The following is a 14,497-nucleotide window of genomic DNA, read 5'->3' on the forward strand; positions in this document are numbered from 1 at the left end:
TTATCTGTGAGATGGAAGAGAAATTACCCTCTAGCTTCCAGGCAAAAGGAAAAAAGGGATGGGATTTCCCTGGTGGTCCAATGGCTGATTCCACACCCCCAGTGCAGGGGGCTTGGGTCCGATCCCTGGTTAGGGAACAAGATCCCATATGGTGCCACTAAGAGTTCATATGTCACAGCTAAAGATCCTGCATGCTGCAACTAAGACCCAGCAAAGCCAAAAAAATAAATGAAAATATTAAAAAAGAAAAAACTTGAATTAAACTTTTATATTGGCATATAGTTGATTTGCAATGTTGTGCTAGTATATAGCACAACAGGTATATAGAAAAATGATTTCATTATACATATATCCATTCTTTTTCAGATTCTTTTCCCATACAGGTTATTACAGAAAAACGAGTAGAGTTCCCTGTGCTATACAGGACTTTGTTAACTATTACATTTATATCTCTATCTATGTATAGTTTGCAATGTTAATCCCAAACTCCTAATTTATAACCCCCCCAACCTTTCCCCTTTGGTAACTGTAAGTTTGTTTCTGAAGTTTGTCTGTTTCTGTTTTGTAAATAAGTTCATTTGTATCATTCTTTTATTTTAGATTCCACATATAGTGACATCATATGATATTTATCTTTCTCTGACTTCTTTCACTTAAGAGGATAATATCCAGTTGCAGCTATGTTGCTGCAAATGACATTATTTCATTCTTCTTTATGGCTGAGTAATATTCCATTGTATACATGTACCATATCTTCTTTACCCATTCCTCTCTTGATGGACATTTAGATCGCTTCCATGTCTTGGCTATTGTGAACAGTGCTGCAATAAACATTGGGGTGCATGCATCTTTTTGAATTATGGTTTTCTCTGGGTACCAGTCCATTCTAAAGGAGATTGGTCACAGGACCAATGATGCTAAAGCTGAAACTCCAGTACTTTGGCCACCTCATGCGAAGAGCTGACTCATTGGAAAAGACTCTGATGGTGGGAGGGATTGGGAGCAGGAGGAGAAGGGGATGACAGAGGATGAGATGGCTGGATGGCATCACTGACTCGATGGACGTGAGTCTGAGTGAACTCCGGGAGCTGGTGATGGACAGGGAGGCCTGGTGTGCTGCGATTCATGGGGTCGCAAAGAGTCGGACACGACTCAGCGACTGAACTGAACTGAACTGGGTATATGCAAAGGAGTGGGGTTGCTGGGTCGTATTTTTAGTTTTTTAATGAACCTACATACTGTTCTCCCCAGGGGCTGCACCAACTTCCACTTCTACCAACTGTGTGGGAGGGTTAAGGGAACCTATTTGATAACACAACTAGAAAGAAATAATCTAACCTCTCTTATTTCTGTAATGTGAACACTTAATTCAGGACTATGCAGTATCTCATCTGGTTAATTTGGAAAATTCTTCACTACAGCCAACATAAATCTCTCATTTTTTAGAGTTTACTCAAATTTACCCTTATTTAGCTCCCTGTGAAGACAAAATACACAGTATGTATCTTTTAATAATCTACTGAAGCTTTTTCCTCCCCCAGGCTAAATAAAGCTTTGCCAGTAGCTCTGTCTGTTCTTTGGCGGCCCTCTCAAAAGCAGCCAGTGGGAGCGGTGTTTGGGACCAGGAGTACAACGTGGTGGGTTACGCGTGTGGACTCCAAGATGAGCCAACTTGAATTTGAACTCCACCACCCTCAGCATCCTCATCAATAAATTAGGGGTTACAGCAGTATGTGCTTCAGAGGATTGTTGGAGAGGCTAAAATTGATAACATGCATAAGTATTTGGCACAGAACCTCAAAAATAGTTTTTTTTTTTGAGGTGCTCGACAAATGATTATAATGGTCTGGACCACATCCAACCAACGCAGGGGACAACCATGTGGTTAAACTTTTTTTATTTTAAAACTGTTTCTTCTTTTTTGTTTAACCTTATTTACAATTTTATTTCATTCCCCATTTCTTCCAGTTATAAGAAATGATGCTGGGGACTTCCCTGGCAGTCCAGTGGTTAAGATTTCACTTTCCAAGGCAGCAGGTATGGGTTTGATCCCTGGTTGAGAGGTTAAGATCCCACATGCCTCGTGGCCAAAAAACCAAGACAGAACACAGAAGCAGTGTTGTAAAAAATTCAATAAAGACTTCAAAAATAGTCCACATTAAAAAAAAATCTTAAAAGAAACGATGCTATATATCCTACACAAAAATGGTACTATAGACATCTGAAAATCAACATTGTCCTTTGACATAGTTCCTTTAGAATGAACTTCCAGGAGTGAAATTCTTAACCAAAAATAGCCTTTCTAATAGTTTTTGATACATTTAGCCAAAGTTCTCCCTCAGTTGAGCTGTGACAATTTATAAAGGCAGGTGTGGTGTTTACCAGCTCCCCGGTGACTCAAGCAACGACATGCCTGATGAGGGGGGTGAGACCTGCAGAGACCCACCAGTCTGCCCGGCACCTAACCTCTGTGCTTCCAGTCTCCTGATACTTAGCAAAACTGTTCCCTAGCAGCTTAATCTTTTCCCCTTGCTATTTAACCTGATGTATAGATAATGTAATTTCTGTATTATTCTGCTTTGAATGAACAATTAGCAAGTTTGAACATGTCTCCAAATGTTGACCATCACTGTTTTCCGTTCCTGTAGATACTTGGAATGCTTACTTAACCACATGGCCCCTGTGATAGTAAATCCTTTGTCATATTTGTCATGTTTTCAACTCTTTCCCTTCTTCATTTCCTTTGTTCAGGTTTGAGAGCTCCCATTTGCAAATTTGCAGTCACTAGCTGTTGACAATTTCCTTCGTAATTGTTCTATATAGCATCATCCCTTTAAAGTTGTAATGACTGCTGTTTTTATTCATATTTCTATTAAGTCTCCAGTGGTGGGTGGAAGAAGGTTCTTGTTTCATGCTTAATTTTTCCATGTGAATTTCAGACTTTAAAAGCTCTTAATTATAATCAACATTATTTATTTTATAAAAGGCTGTATGGAAGGTTAATGCTAACTGAACATCAGAATTACTTGAGAAGCTTAAAAAAAAAAAAAAAACACCCCAACGCCCTGGCCCCAACCAAGACCAATTAAATCAGAATCTCTGCCCAACCAGTTCAGTTCAGTTGCTCAGTTGTGTCCGACTCTTTGCAACCCAATGAACTGCAGCACGCCAGGCCTCCCTGCCCAACCAGTATGATTTAATTGTTGTATTTTTAAAACTGAAAGACATCTGACTTACAATGTATGTTTCAGGCGTACCACAAAGTGATTCAAAATTTTTATAGACTATATTCCACTTAAACTTACTATAAAATACTTGCTGTATTCCTCATGCTATACAATATATCCCTGTGGCTTGCTTATTTTAGGCACAGCAGTTTGATCTCTTAACTGCCCACCCCCATCTCTACTTTTGCCCCTCCCCTTCCCTCTCCTCACTGGCAACCACTGGTTTGTTTTCCATATCTGTGAGTCGATTCCGTTTTGTTACATTCAATCATTTTTAGATTTCACGTATAAGTTACACAGTATTTGCCTTTCTCTAACTTTTTTCACTAAGCATAATACCCTCTAGGTCCATCCACGTTGTTGCAAATGGCAAAATTTTCATTCTTTTTTTATGACTGAGTAGTATTCCATTGTATGTGTGTGGTGGGTGTGTGTGTATATACACACACATATATATACACACACCACATCTTCTTCACTCATTCATCTGCTGATGGACACTTACGTTGCTTCCATATCTTGGCTACTGTAAATAATTCTGCTATAAACACTGGGGTGCATGTATCTGTTTGAATTAGTGTTTTCATTTTCTTCAGTTATATACCCAGGAGTAGAAAGGCTGGATCAATGTTTAATCATTTGAGGAAGCTCCATACTGTTTTCCATCATGGCTGTACCAATTTACATTCCCACCAACACCGAGGAGGGTTCCCTCGTCTCCACAACCTCATCAACACTTTCTATCCTCCTCACAACAACAGCAACAAAAACAGCTCGCAAGGAATGCTAATGTGCAGCCAAGATTGAAGAAAACAGCTGAAGACGCTGTGAGTGCAAGGCCAGGGGATTCTGATACCTTTGTAGCTTTTTTGCATTATTCAAACATTTTTGAAAAAAGCAGTGAGTTTGTAGGATTAGCAGATACAGACTATTATATACAGAATGGATAAAGCAACAAGGTTTACTGTACAATACAGGGAATCATATTCAGTATCCTGCAATAAATCATAAAGGAAAAGAATATGAAAAAAGAATGTATATATACATATAACTGAATCACTTTGCTGTACAGCAGAAATTAGCACACTGTAAATCAACTCTATTTCAATAAAATAATTTTTTAAATAAGTCTGCATCTGAATCACAAACACACACAGAGGACAAAATTCCTAAGCTATCCAATATGACACCAAAATTGAAACCGATGCTGTTTCTAGAAAAAGCTGCCAACTTCCAAACAGCTGACCTTAGAAATCCCAGGGCAGCCTCAAGGAGTTTAACACACAAGAACAATTCCCTCCTCCTCTTCCTGTCCACACAGTAAGGCAAACAAATCGCCTTTCAATAGTGATCATATATCGGGCTTTTACTGAATTTCCAAATATTTAATTTCTGGTTCTCCCTCTCAGCTCATACGTGTCTGTGCTGAGCATATTTTAAAAGACTTATTCTACTATTTTTTTCCTTTTCAAACGAGTCCTCAATTTATATGAAGGTGGAGTTCTTTATTCCTATGGTAGGAATCTGCCCGCCCAAACCTGGGCTCCAGGTGGCACTGGAAGCCTGGCAGCACAGCTCTGTGAAGGTGCTGCGGCGAGGGCCATTTAGAAACTACCGGTTCCCTGCGATAATGATCATTATCAACGGATGCTGAAGTACAACCAATAGAGCGCTGTGCGGAGTCTGCCCTCACAAATTGGGACCGGGCAGATTACATAACGCGCGAGGTGGGCTCCTCAATTACAATGTAGAGGGGGAGTGGACGAGATTGAGGCGGGGTGGGGAGACCGTGTACCAAACGCAATCCGCTAAGTCGCTACTTCAAAATCCATGCTGTCTCCGCCCTGCAGCATCTTGACTGGGGAGGGGGTGGAAGGTTGAACCACACCCGCCGGCCTCAAACCCCTGTGTTCGGATACAGAGGGGCTGGGAGCGGCGGGGAGAGGCAGGTGACCCCCGATCTCTCCAGCCCCGACCAGCACCCCCTTGGAAGGGGCCTGGACTGAGATCCTCGAGGGCCCCGAGTCTTCGTCCATGGGGTCCGGGGGAACGCTCTGGAATTTGCTTCCCCTTCCCCTTTCCCTGGCGAGCTCGGAGACCCGGACAGCCGGGGAAACGCTCGCGGGAGCGAGAGTCAGTTGCCCGGTCCTCTCGGCCGGACAGCAGCACCGCCCGCCACTCGACCGGTCTCGGGCCGCAGACCCGGCCGGACTCCCCTGCAGACCGTGGCGGCTGCGCCCAGCCCGTCACCATGGAAACGGAACCGCCCAGCGGGCCGGGGAGGCTCCTCGGTGTCCGACCGCCGCGCTGCCGCTGCGCCCCCGGCCGCGGTGACCCAGCCCCGTGGCCCCGGACTCTGAGTCCGCCGCGCTCAGGGCTGCGGCTCCGGCCGGTGTCCCGCAGCCCCTCCATGCGGCAGACGGATGGGCGCGCCGGCCCCCCGGCGGAAGGCTCTCCAGAAGCCCTGGGAACCCCACTTCCCCGCCTGCGTCCTCCCGCTAAGCGGCGGGCGCCCACGGGATGCGGGGCGGCCTCTGCGCGCGAGCCCCGGCCCCGCCACGGGTGGCGCGGCGGAAACGACGCGCGAGTTCCGGGCGCCGCGCCTCCCGGGCGGGCTCCGCGCCGCTCCGCGGGCCGGGTCAGAGGGCGAACTCACCTGGCGTCGACGAGCCGCCGGGGGCCAGCAGCGCGGCGCTCAGCACCGACGCGGCCAGCAGCAGCGCAGCCAGCGCTCGGCCTGCGCTGCCCGCGCCGCCCATGCTGCCCGCCGCGCCCGCGCCGCCGCCGCCGCGCCCGCCGCTCCCGCCGCTGCCGCGCTCCCGGGGCTCGCGCCGCTCCACCGCGCGCGGCCGCGCGCCCGTCATCGCCGGGCTGCGGGCCGAGTCGCCGCGCGAGTCACTGCAGGGGTGGGGCGAGGGCGGAGCGGGGGCGGAGCGAGGGCGGCGGGGCGGGGCGAGGCCTGGGGGTGGGGCGAGGCCGGGGCTGTGGGCCGAGTCGCCGCGGGGTCGGGGCGAGTGCGGAGGGGCGTTACCGGGGCGGAGCGAGGGGCGGGGTCAGTGCGGGATGTGGGCCGGGCGTGGGCGGGACCTGCCTTCCAGGGGATAGGGACGCTCTCAGAGCCCAGACCGCTCCAGCTGTGCAGGGCTTTTTGTCCCGGGATCGGAGGAGAGACGCGTCCGGAAGAGAGGGCACTGCAGGCCCCGAGCCGGTGCTCCGCGGTCCCTCCTCACACTCTGAATTCTTCGCCCTGCAAAACGGGCGTTAGTGTCCTCTGTCCACTGTTCCGAGTCCCAGCCCCCGTTTGCCTCCAAACCCCCGTTTAGAGGCGTTTGCTCCAGAGGCAGAGTTGCGACCTAAATGCCACCGCGTACTGACTCCCCACTTGCAAAGGCTAGTTCCAGTCCATCATGCGCGCAGGCATGATGACCCAATGGTTACACTCAGCTATGCGCTGGGATAAACTACCATAACTGTCATATGTAGGAGGGGCAGGTCCGGTCATGCTTGAGGCGAAGTGGATTGAAATTGCAAAAACCTGCCAGCGATCTAATGTCCACGGAAGAAAATAGATAAATTCTGGTGTAATGTATGTATGCTGCAGCTACTGCTGCTAAGTCGCTTCAGTCGTGTCCGACTCTGTGCGACCCATAGACGGCAGTGTATGTATACAGCAGTAGAAATTATCTAGAACTACCTGTATCCACACGGATGAACCTCAAATATAAGTCTGAGGGGAAAATGCAAGCTGCAGAAATATCTCTTTAATAACACATAAAGTGTAAAGCCAAGCAAAATAATGTTGTGTGTTGTTTAAGCTTATGTGCATGCCTAATAAAAGTATGAAGATGCATATGGTAAGCTAAATGCTGAATTTAAGCTGAAGTTGGGAACAGGGAGGGGCACAGTGTTGGGGGCCAGCTTCACAGTGGGCTTCAGCCAGCAGAGTTATTGCTTAGGTACAGCAATAGGCTTATGAGTTCTCTGTTATTATTTTCTATACTTTTCTGTACATTGAATGACTTGATAATTTTGTAAAGCTACAATACAGTGTGACGAGTGCTATGTTCATAGGACGAGATGCTTAGGCAGCATTTGATGGAAGCACCTAAGCTAGTCTGGGAAGGCTCCCAGGAGAACTGACATTTAAACGGAGTGCTGAGGGATGTGAGCCATAGGAAGGGAGGAGGGCAATCCTAACAGCAGGTACAAAGGCTCCGAGAAAGCATGGCTCAGCGCAGGAACTGGAAGAGACTCAGTGTGATGGAAACAGAATTCTGTCGGGGGTAAGGAGGAGACAGGTGAGTTTAGGGCTTCTTAAGGACAATACCAAGCTGTTTTAGGGTGGAGAATAACTTTCAGGAAGGTCATGGTCATGAACCATCTCATGAAGGTCAATCACATGAATTTTCTCTGAGAAAACAAGCCTCTATGCTGCAAGGTCAGGAAGTTGAGTGATACCTTTTTTCCTCCCTGCCCCACCCCATGACTCAAAATCCCGGGAGTCAGTGGATGCTGGTGCCTTAAGTGACATAACAAGACCATTGCCAACTTGCCGTCCAACAGCCTCTCTGGTCCCACACAACCAGATGGGCCACAGTGCCCACTGGGTGGATGTGCCTTCTCTGCTTCCTCTTCCAAGACTCTCAGCTCCGTTAAACTCCTCTGTGCCCTGGGGGGGGGGGGGGGGGGGGGCGGGGAGCTGGAATTCCTGTCTCAGGGCTGGGCATGGCTGGTCCCTCTACCTGGAATGTCCTTCCCCCAGACACCTCACAGCCCTTCCCTGACTTCATTCTGTTCTCAGCTCACTTGGTATCCTCTTCAAGGAGGCCCTTCCCAACAGCCCTACCTAAAACTATAACATTCTTTGTCTCTGTCTCCTGCTCTATCTGCCTTGTTTTCTTCTACTTGTCTCTACCTGACATTATGTATTTGTTTATCTGCTTCCATGGCATTAGAAGGTAAACTCCATGAACCAAAGAGTTTGTCCTAAGGGCAAAAACCTTCTGTTAGGCTTTATGCACAATGAACAGCCCCCTAATCTTGCAGCTTCCTCTTCATACATTGCAGCCTTGTCACAGGAAAGGGGCTTGCATAACTCAATGAAGCCATAAGCCACGCTGCACAGGGCCCCAAAATGGATGGGTCATATTGAAGAGTTCTGACAAAAGGTGGTCCACTAGAGAAGGAAATGGTAACCCACTTCTGTATTCTTGCCCGGGGAAGCCTATGGACAGTATTAAAAGGCAAAAATATATGACACTGGAAGATGAGCCCCCGCCACCGCCCCCAGGCTGGAAGGTGTCCAGTATGCTGCTGGGGAAGAATGGAGCGCACTTATTAATAACTCTAAGAAAGAATGAAGTGGCTGGGCCAAAGTGGGAATGGTGCTTAGCTGTGGATGTGTCTGGTGGTGAAAGTTCAGTCTGATGCTATAAACAACCATACCGCATAGGAAGCTGGAATGTTAGGTCCATGAATCAAGGTAAATTGGATGTGGTCAAGCAGGAGACGGCAAAATTGAATATCGACATCTTAGGAATCAATAAACTAAAATGGACAGGAATGGGCGAATTTAATTCAGATGACCTTTATATCTACTAAGGTGGGCAAGAATCCCTTAGAAGAAATGGAGTAGCCCTCATAATCAACAAAACAGTCTGAAATGTAGTACTTGGGTGCAGTCTCAAAAATGACAGAATGATCTCCGTTCATTTCCAAGGCAAACCATTCAACATCACAGTCTATGTCCCAACCACTGATGCTGAAAAAGCTTAAGCTGACCCAGTCTATGAAGACCTGCAACACCTTCTAGAACTAACACCAAAAAAAGACGTCCTTTTCATCATAGCGGATTGGAATGCAAAAGTAGGAAGTCAAGAGATACCTGGAGTAATAGGGAACTTTGGCCTTGGAGGACAAAATGAAGCAGGGCGACAGCTAACAGTTTTGTTAAGAGACCATGCTGGTTATAGTCGCCACCTTTTTCCAACAACTTAAGAGATGACTTTACACATGGACATCACCAGACACTGAAATCAGATTGATTATGTTCTTTTGCAGCTGAAGATGGAGAAGCTCTATACAGACAGCAAAGACAAGACGGTGGATCTGACTGTGGCTCAGATCACAAGCTTATTGCAAAACACAGGCATAACTGAAGGGACCAGGGAAAACGACTAAGCCGTACAGGTATGACCTAAATCAAATCCCTTTTGATTATACAGTGGAAGTGATGAATAGACTCAAGGGATTGGATCTGGTAGACAGAGTGTCTGAAGAACTCTAGACTGAGCACTGTACAAGAGGCAGTGACCAAAACCATCCCAAAGAAAAAGAAATTCAAGGCGGCAAAGCCGCTGTCTGAGGAGGCTATAGAAATAGCTGAGGAAAGAATAGACACAAAAGGGAGAAAGAGAAAGATATATCCAACTGAATGCAGAGTGCCAGAGAATAGTAAGGAGAGATAAGAAGGCCTTCTTAAATGAACAATGCAAATAAATAGAGGAAAATAATAGAATGGGGAAGACTAGAGATCTTTTTAAGAAAACAGGAGATATGAAGGGAATATTACATGCAAGGATGGGCACAATAAAGGACTGGAATGATAAAGACCTAACAGAAGCAGAGGAGATTAGGAAGAGGTGGCAAGAATACACAGAAGAACTATATCAAAAAAAAGTCTTAATGTCCCAGATAACCATGATGAAAAATCACTCTCCTAGAGCTGGACATCATGGGAGTGTGAAGTGGGCCTTAAGAACCATTACTACAAACAAAGCTAGTGGAGGTGACAGAATTCCAGCTGAGCTATTTAAAATCCTAAAGATGATGCTGTTAAAGTGCTACACTCAATATGTCACCAAATTTGGAAAACTCAGCAGGGGCCACAGGACTGGAAAAGGTCAGTTTTCATTCCACTGCCAGAGAATGTTCAAGCTACTACACAATTGTGCTCATTTCACATGCTAGCAAGATAATGTTTAAAATCCTTCAAGCTCAGCTTCAACAGTACATGAACCAAGAACTTCCAGATGTACAAGCTAGGTTTGGAAAAGGCAAAGGAACCAGAGATCAAACTGCCAACATCTTCTGGATCATAGAAAACCAAGAAAACTTCAGAAAAACATCTATCTCTGTTTCATTGACTATGCTATAACCTTTGACTGTGTGGATCACAACAAACTGTGGAAAATTCTCTCCAGACCCACTTTACTTGCCTCCTGAGAAATCTATATGCAGGTCAAGAAGCAACAGTTAAAACTGAATATGGAACAACAAACTGCTTCAAAATTGGGGAAGGAGTACATCAAGGCTGTATATTGTCACCCTGCTTGCTTAACTTATATGCAGAGTACATCATGCAAAATGCCAAGCTGGATGAATCACAAGCTGGAATCAAGATTGCTGGGAGAAATATCAGTACTTCAGATGTGCAGATGACACCACTCTAATGGCAGAAAGTGAAGAGCCTCTTGATAATGGTGAAAGAGGAGAGTGAAAAAGCTAGCTTAAAACTCAGTGTTCAAAACTAAAATCATGGCATCTGGTCCCATTCAGTTCAGGTTCAGTCGCTCAGTCGTGTCTGACTCTGCGACCCCATTAATCACAGCACGCTAGGCCTCCCTGTCCATCACCAACTCCCGGAGTTTGCTCAAACTCATGTCCATCGAGTCGGTGATGCCATCCAGCCATCTCATCCTCTGTCGTCCCCTTCTCCTCCTGCCCCCAATCCCTCCCAGCATCAGAGTCTTTTCCAATGAGTCAACTCTTTGCATGAGGTGGCCAAAATATTGGAGTTTTAGCTTCAGCATCAGTCCTTCCAATGAACACCCAGGGCTGATCTCCTTTAGAATGGACTGGTTGGATCTCCTTGCAGTCCAAGGGACTCTCAAGAGTCTTCTCCAACACTACACTTCAAAAGCATCAATTCTTTGGCGCTCAGCTTTCTTCACAGTCCAACTCTCACATCCATACATGACCACTGGAAAAACCATAGCCTTGACTAGACGGACCTTTGTTGGACAAGTAATTTCTCTGCTTTTCAATATGCTATCTAGGTTGGTCATAACTTTCCTTCCAAGGAGTAAGTGTCTTTTAATTTTATGGCTTCAATCACCATCTGCAGTGATTTTGGAGCCCCCAAAAATAAAGTTTGACACTGTTTCCACTGTTTTCCCATCTATTACCCATGAAGTGATAGGACCAGATGCCAGGATTTTAGTTTTCTGAATGTTGTGCTTTAAGCCAACTTTTTCGTTCTCCTCTTTCACTTTCATCAAGAGGCTTTTTAGTTCCTTTTCACTTTCTGCCATAAGGGTGGTGTCATCTGCATATCTGAGGTTATTGATATTTCTCCTGGCAATCTTGATTCCAGCTTGTGTTTCTTCCAGTCCAGTGTTTCTCATGAGGTACTCTGCATAGAAGTTAAATAAACAGGGTGACAATATACAGCCTTGACGAACTCCTTTTCCTATTTGGAACCAGTCTGTTGTTCCATGTCCAGTTCTAACTATTGCTTCCTGACCTGCATACACATTTCTCAAGAGGCAGATCAGGTGGTCTGGTATTCCCATCTCTTGAAGAATTTTCCACAGTTTATTGTGATTCACACAGTCAAAGGCTTTGGCGTAGTCAAGAAAGCAGAAATAGATGTTTTTCTGGAACTCTCTTGCTTTTTCCATGATCCAGCGGATGTTGGCGATTTGATCTCTGGTCCCATTACTTCATGGCAAATAGATGGGGAAAAAATGGAAAACTGACAGACTTTATTTTCTTGGGCTCCAAAATCACTGTGGACAGCGACTGCAGCCATGAAATTAAAAGATGCTCGTTCCTTGGAAGAAAGGCTGTGACAAAACTAGACAGCGTATTAAAAAGCAGAGACATCACCTTTTACCAACAGAAGGTCCATACAGTCAAAGCTGTGGTGTTTCCAGTAGTCATGTATGGATGTGAGAGCTGGACCATAAAGGAGGCTGAGTGCCGAAGAACTGACGTTTTTGAACTGCAGTGCTGGAGAAGACTCTTGCGAGTCCCACGGACAGCAAGGAGGTCAAACCAGTCAATCCTAAAGGAAATCAACCCTTTATATTCTTTGGAAGGACTGATGCTGAAGCTCGAATACTTTGGCCACCTGATGCAAAGAGTCGACTCATTGGAAAAGACCCTGATGCTGGGAAAGACTGATGGTGGGAGGAGAAGAGGGCAACAGAGGATGAGATGGTTGGATAGCATCACTGACTCAACGGACTTGAGTTTGAGCAAACTCTGGGAGCTGGTGATGGACAGGGAAGGCTGGCGTGCTGCAGTCCATGGGGTCACAGAGTCAGAAATGACTGCGTGACTGAACAGAACAACTAAGTTCTGGTACAGTGTGTTTTCATTTTTGTCTCAAGGAACTAAGATTTTCCTTTTGATTTCTTCTGTGACTCATTGTTTGTTCAGGTGTGTGTTGTTTAATTTCCACATACTTGTGGATTTTCTTTATTGTCTATTTATTTTCTATTTCATTGCTTTCTGTTGTTTTCACTCTTCTGTTACTGATTTCTATTGTAGTTTTAAACCACTGTGGTAAGACAATGAGATGCAATGCTTGATGTTATTTCAATCTTCTCAAAATTGTTAATCCTTGTTTTGTGACCTAACACCATAATCTGTCCTGGAGAAAGTTTCATGTGTGCTTGAGGAAAACGTGTATTCTGCTGCTGTTTGGTAGAACTTTCTATGTATGTCTGTTAGGTCCATTTAGTCCAAGATACAGTTAAAAATCCAAGGTTTTGTTCTTGATTTTGTCTGGATAATCTATTGTTGAAAGTGGGGTATTAAAGTGGGGTATTTTTACCATAGCTATTATTGTATTGCTGTCTATTTCTCCCATCAGATCTATATGCATTCTGGGGATATGCACAGACTTATGATTTTTATACCCTCTTGATGAGCTGACCGCTTTGTCATCATATACTGAATTCTGTCTCATTGCACTTTCTGACTTAAAGCCTGTTTTGTCTCTCTGGCTTCCGTGTGCATGGCATATCTTTTTCCATCCCTTTACTCTGAGCCTGTGTGTGCTCTTAAAGTGGAAGTGAGTCTTTTTTACACAGCAGAAAGTTGGGTCTTTCTTTTCCTCTTACGATTCTGCGGTTCTGTTGTTACTGAAGATAGAAACTGAAGGGCCAGGGCCAGCTTGGTGCCTGGCACTGGCACAATAAAGCATCATGGAGAACTCAGAGGAGCAGAAGCTGGAAATGCCTCGCCGACTCTCTCACTTAGAAATCAGTTTGTCTGAGACCACATGTGAGTCAGAGGCAGAGCTGGAATTCTGTCTTCTGATCCTGGCACTGTGTCCTTTCTAAATACCATGGTGCTCATTTTAGCTCTATCAGCAATATTTAAAAAGAAATTCATTTGAAACTGAAAGTTCTGTTCTAATGCAAAGTCCCCAAATCAAGGAAAACCCTCAATCCAGAATTACAACACGAAAAGGGTAACATCAGCTCAGCAGCTCCACACGGAGCTGCCCCCTTTTATACAGTTCAGTGTTATTTAGTGTATTCAGAGTTGTGCAACCGTCACCATTTCTGGAAATCTCCATCTCCCCTGAAGAAACCCTGTACCCATTAGTAAGCCCCCCATTCTTCAACTCCAGCCCCTGCCAGCCCCTCTGGAACCACTGGTTTATTTTCTGTTTCTGTGGGTTTGTCGATTCTGGACATTTCCTACAAATGGAATCATACGGCACGTGGTCTTTCGTGATGGCTCCGTTCACTTAGTACCTTCACCCATGTTGGAGCATGACTACGTGCTACACTCCCTTCATGGGTGAATGCTACCCCTTTGTACGCAGGGACCACATTTTCTATTATCTATTCACCAGCACATGGACATCTTCATCCTTTGTCTATTATGAATAATGCTGCTATGAATATTTGTGTCCAGGTTCTTTTATGGACATGTTTTCAATTCTCATTGGTTAATACTGGGAACTGGAACTGCTGGGTCATGGTAACTCTATTTTTGACCTTTTGAGGACAGTCAGACTGTTTCCTAAAGCAGCTGGGCCATTTTACGTTCCTACCAGCAACGTATGATGGTCCAGTTCTCTACATCCTCGCCGACATTCCTTACTATCCATCCTTTTGATTAAAGCCATCCTAGTGGGTTCTGGCAGCATGTTTATAACAAAGAGCAGCGATTACTATACTCTGGGCAAGCACATTCTCTGACCAACCATAGAACCCAATCACCATGGGAGGTAGAACAAGGATAATACT

General features: G+C 45.5%; 1 protein-coding gene across 2 annotated transcripts in view; it reads right to left on the reverse strand.

Moving 5' to 3' along the window:
* The window catches only part of HGSNAT (heparan-alpha-glucosaminide N-acetyltransferase), a 54,006-nt gene that overhangs the window by 26,849 nt on the left and 12,660 nt on the right, over positions 1–14,497 (reverse strand). The window contains exon 1 of one of the 2 annotated variants that reach the window (XM_055566963.1): positions 5,884–6,071. The exons of the other annotated variant lie outside the window; for it this stretch is intronic. Coding sequence (XP_055422938.1) covers positions 5,884–5,986 — 103 coding nt within the window. The 5' untranslated portion in view covers positions 5,987–6,071. Of the gene's footprint in view, positions 1–5,883; positions 6,072–14,497 lie in introns of those variants that run through there. 2 annotated transcript variants of the gene reach the window in all.

The sequence above is a fragment of the Bubalus kerabau genome, chromosome 2, assembly GCF_029407905.1.
Source record: "Bubalus kerabau isolate K-KA32 ecotype Philippines breed swamp buffalo chromosome 2, PCC_UOA_SB_1v2, whole genome shotgun sequence".
Classification (NCBI taxonomy): Eukaryota; Metazoa; Chordata; class Mammalia; order Artiodactyla; family Bovidae; genus Bubalus; species Bubalus kerabau.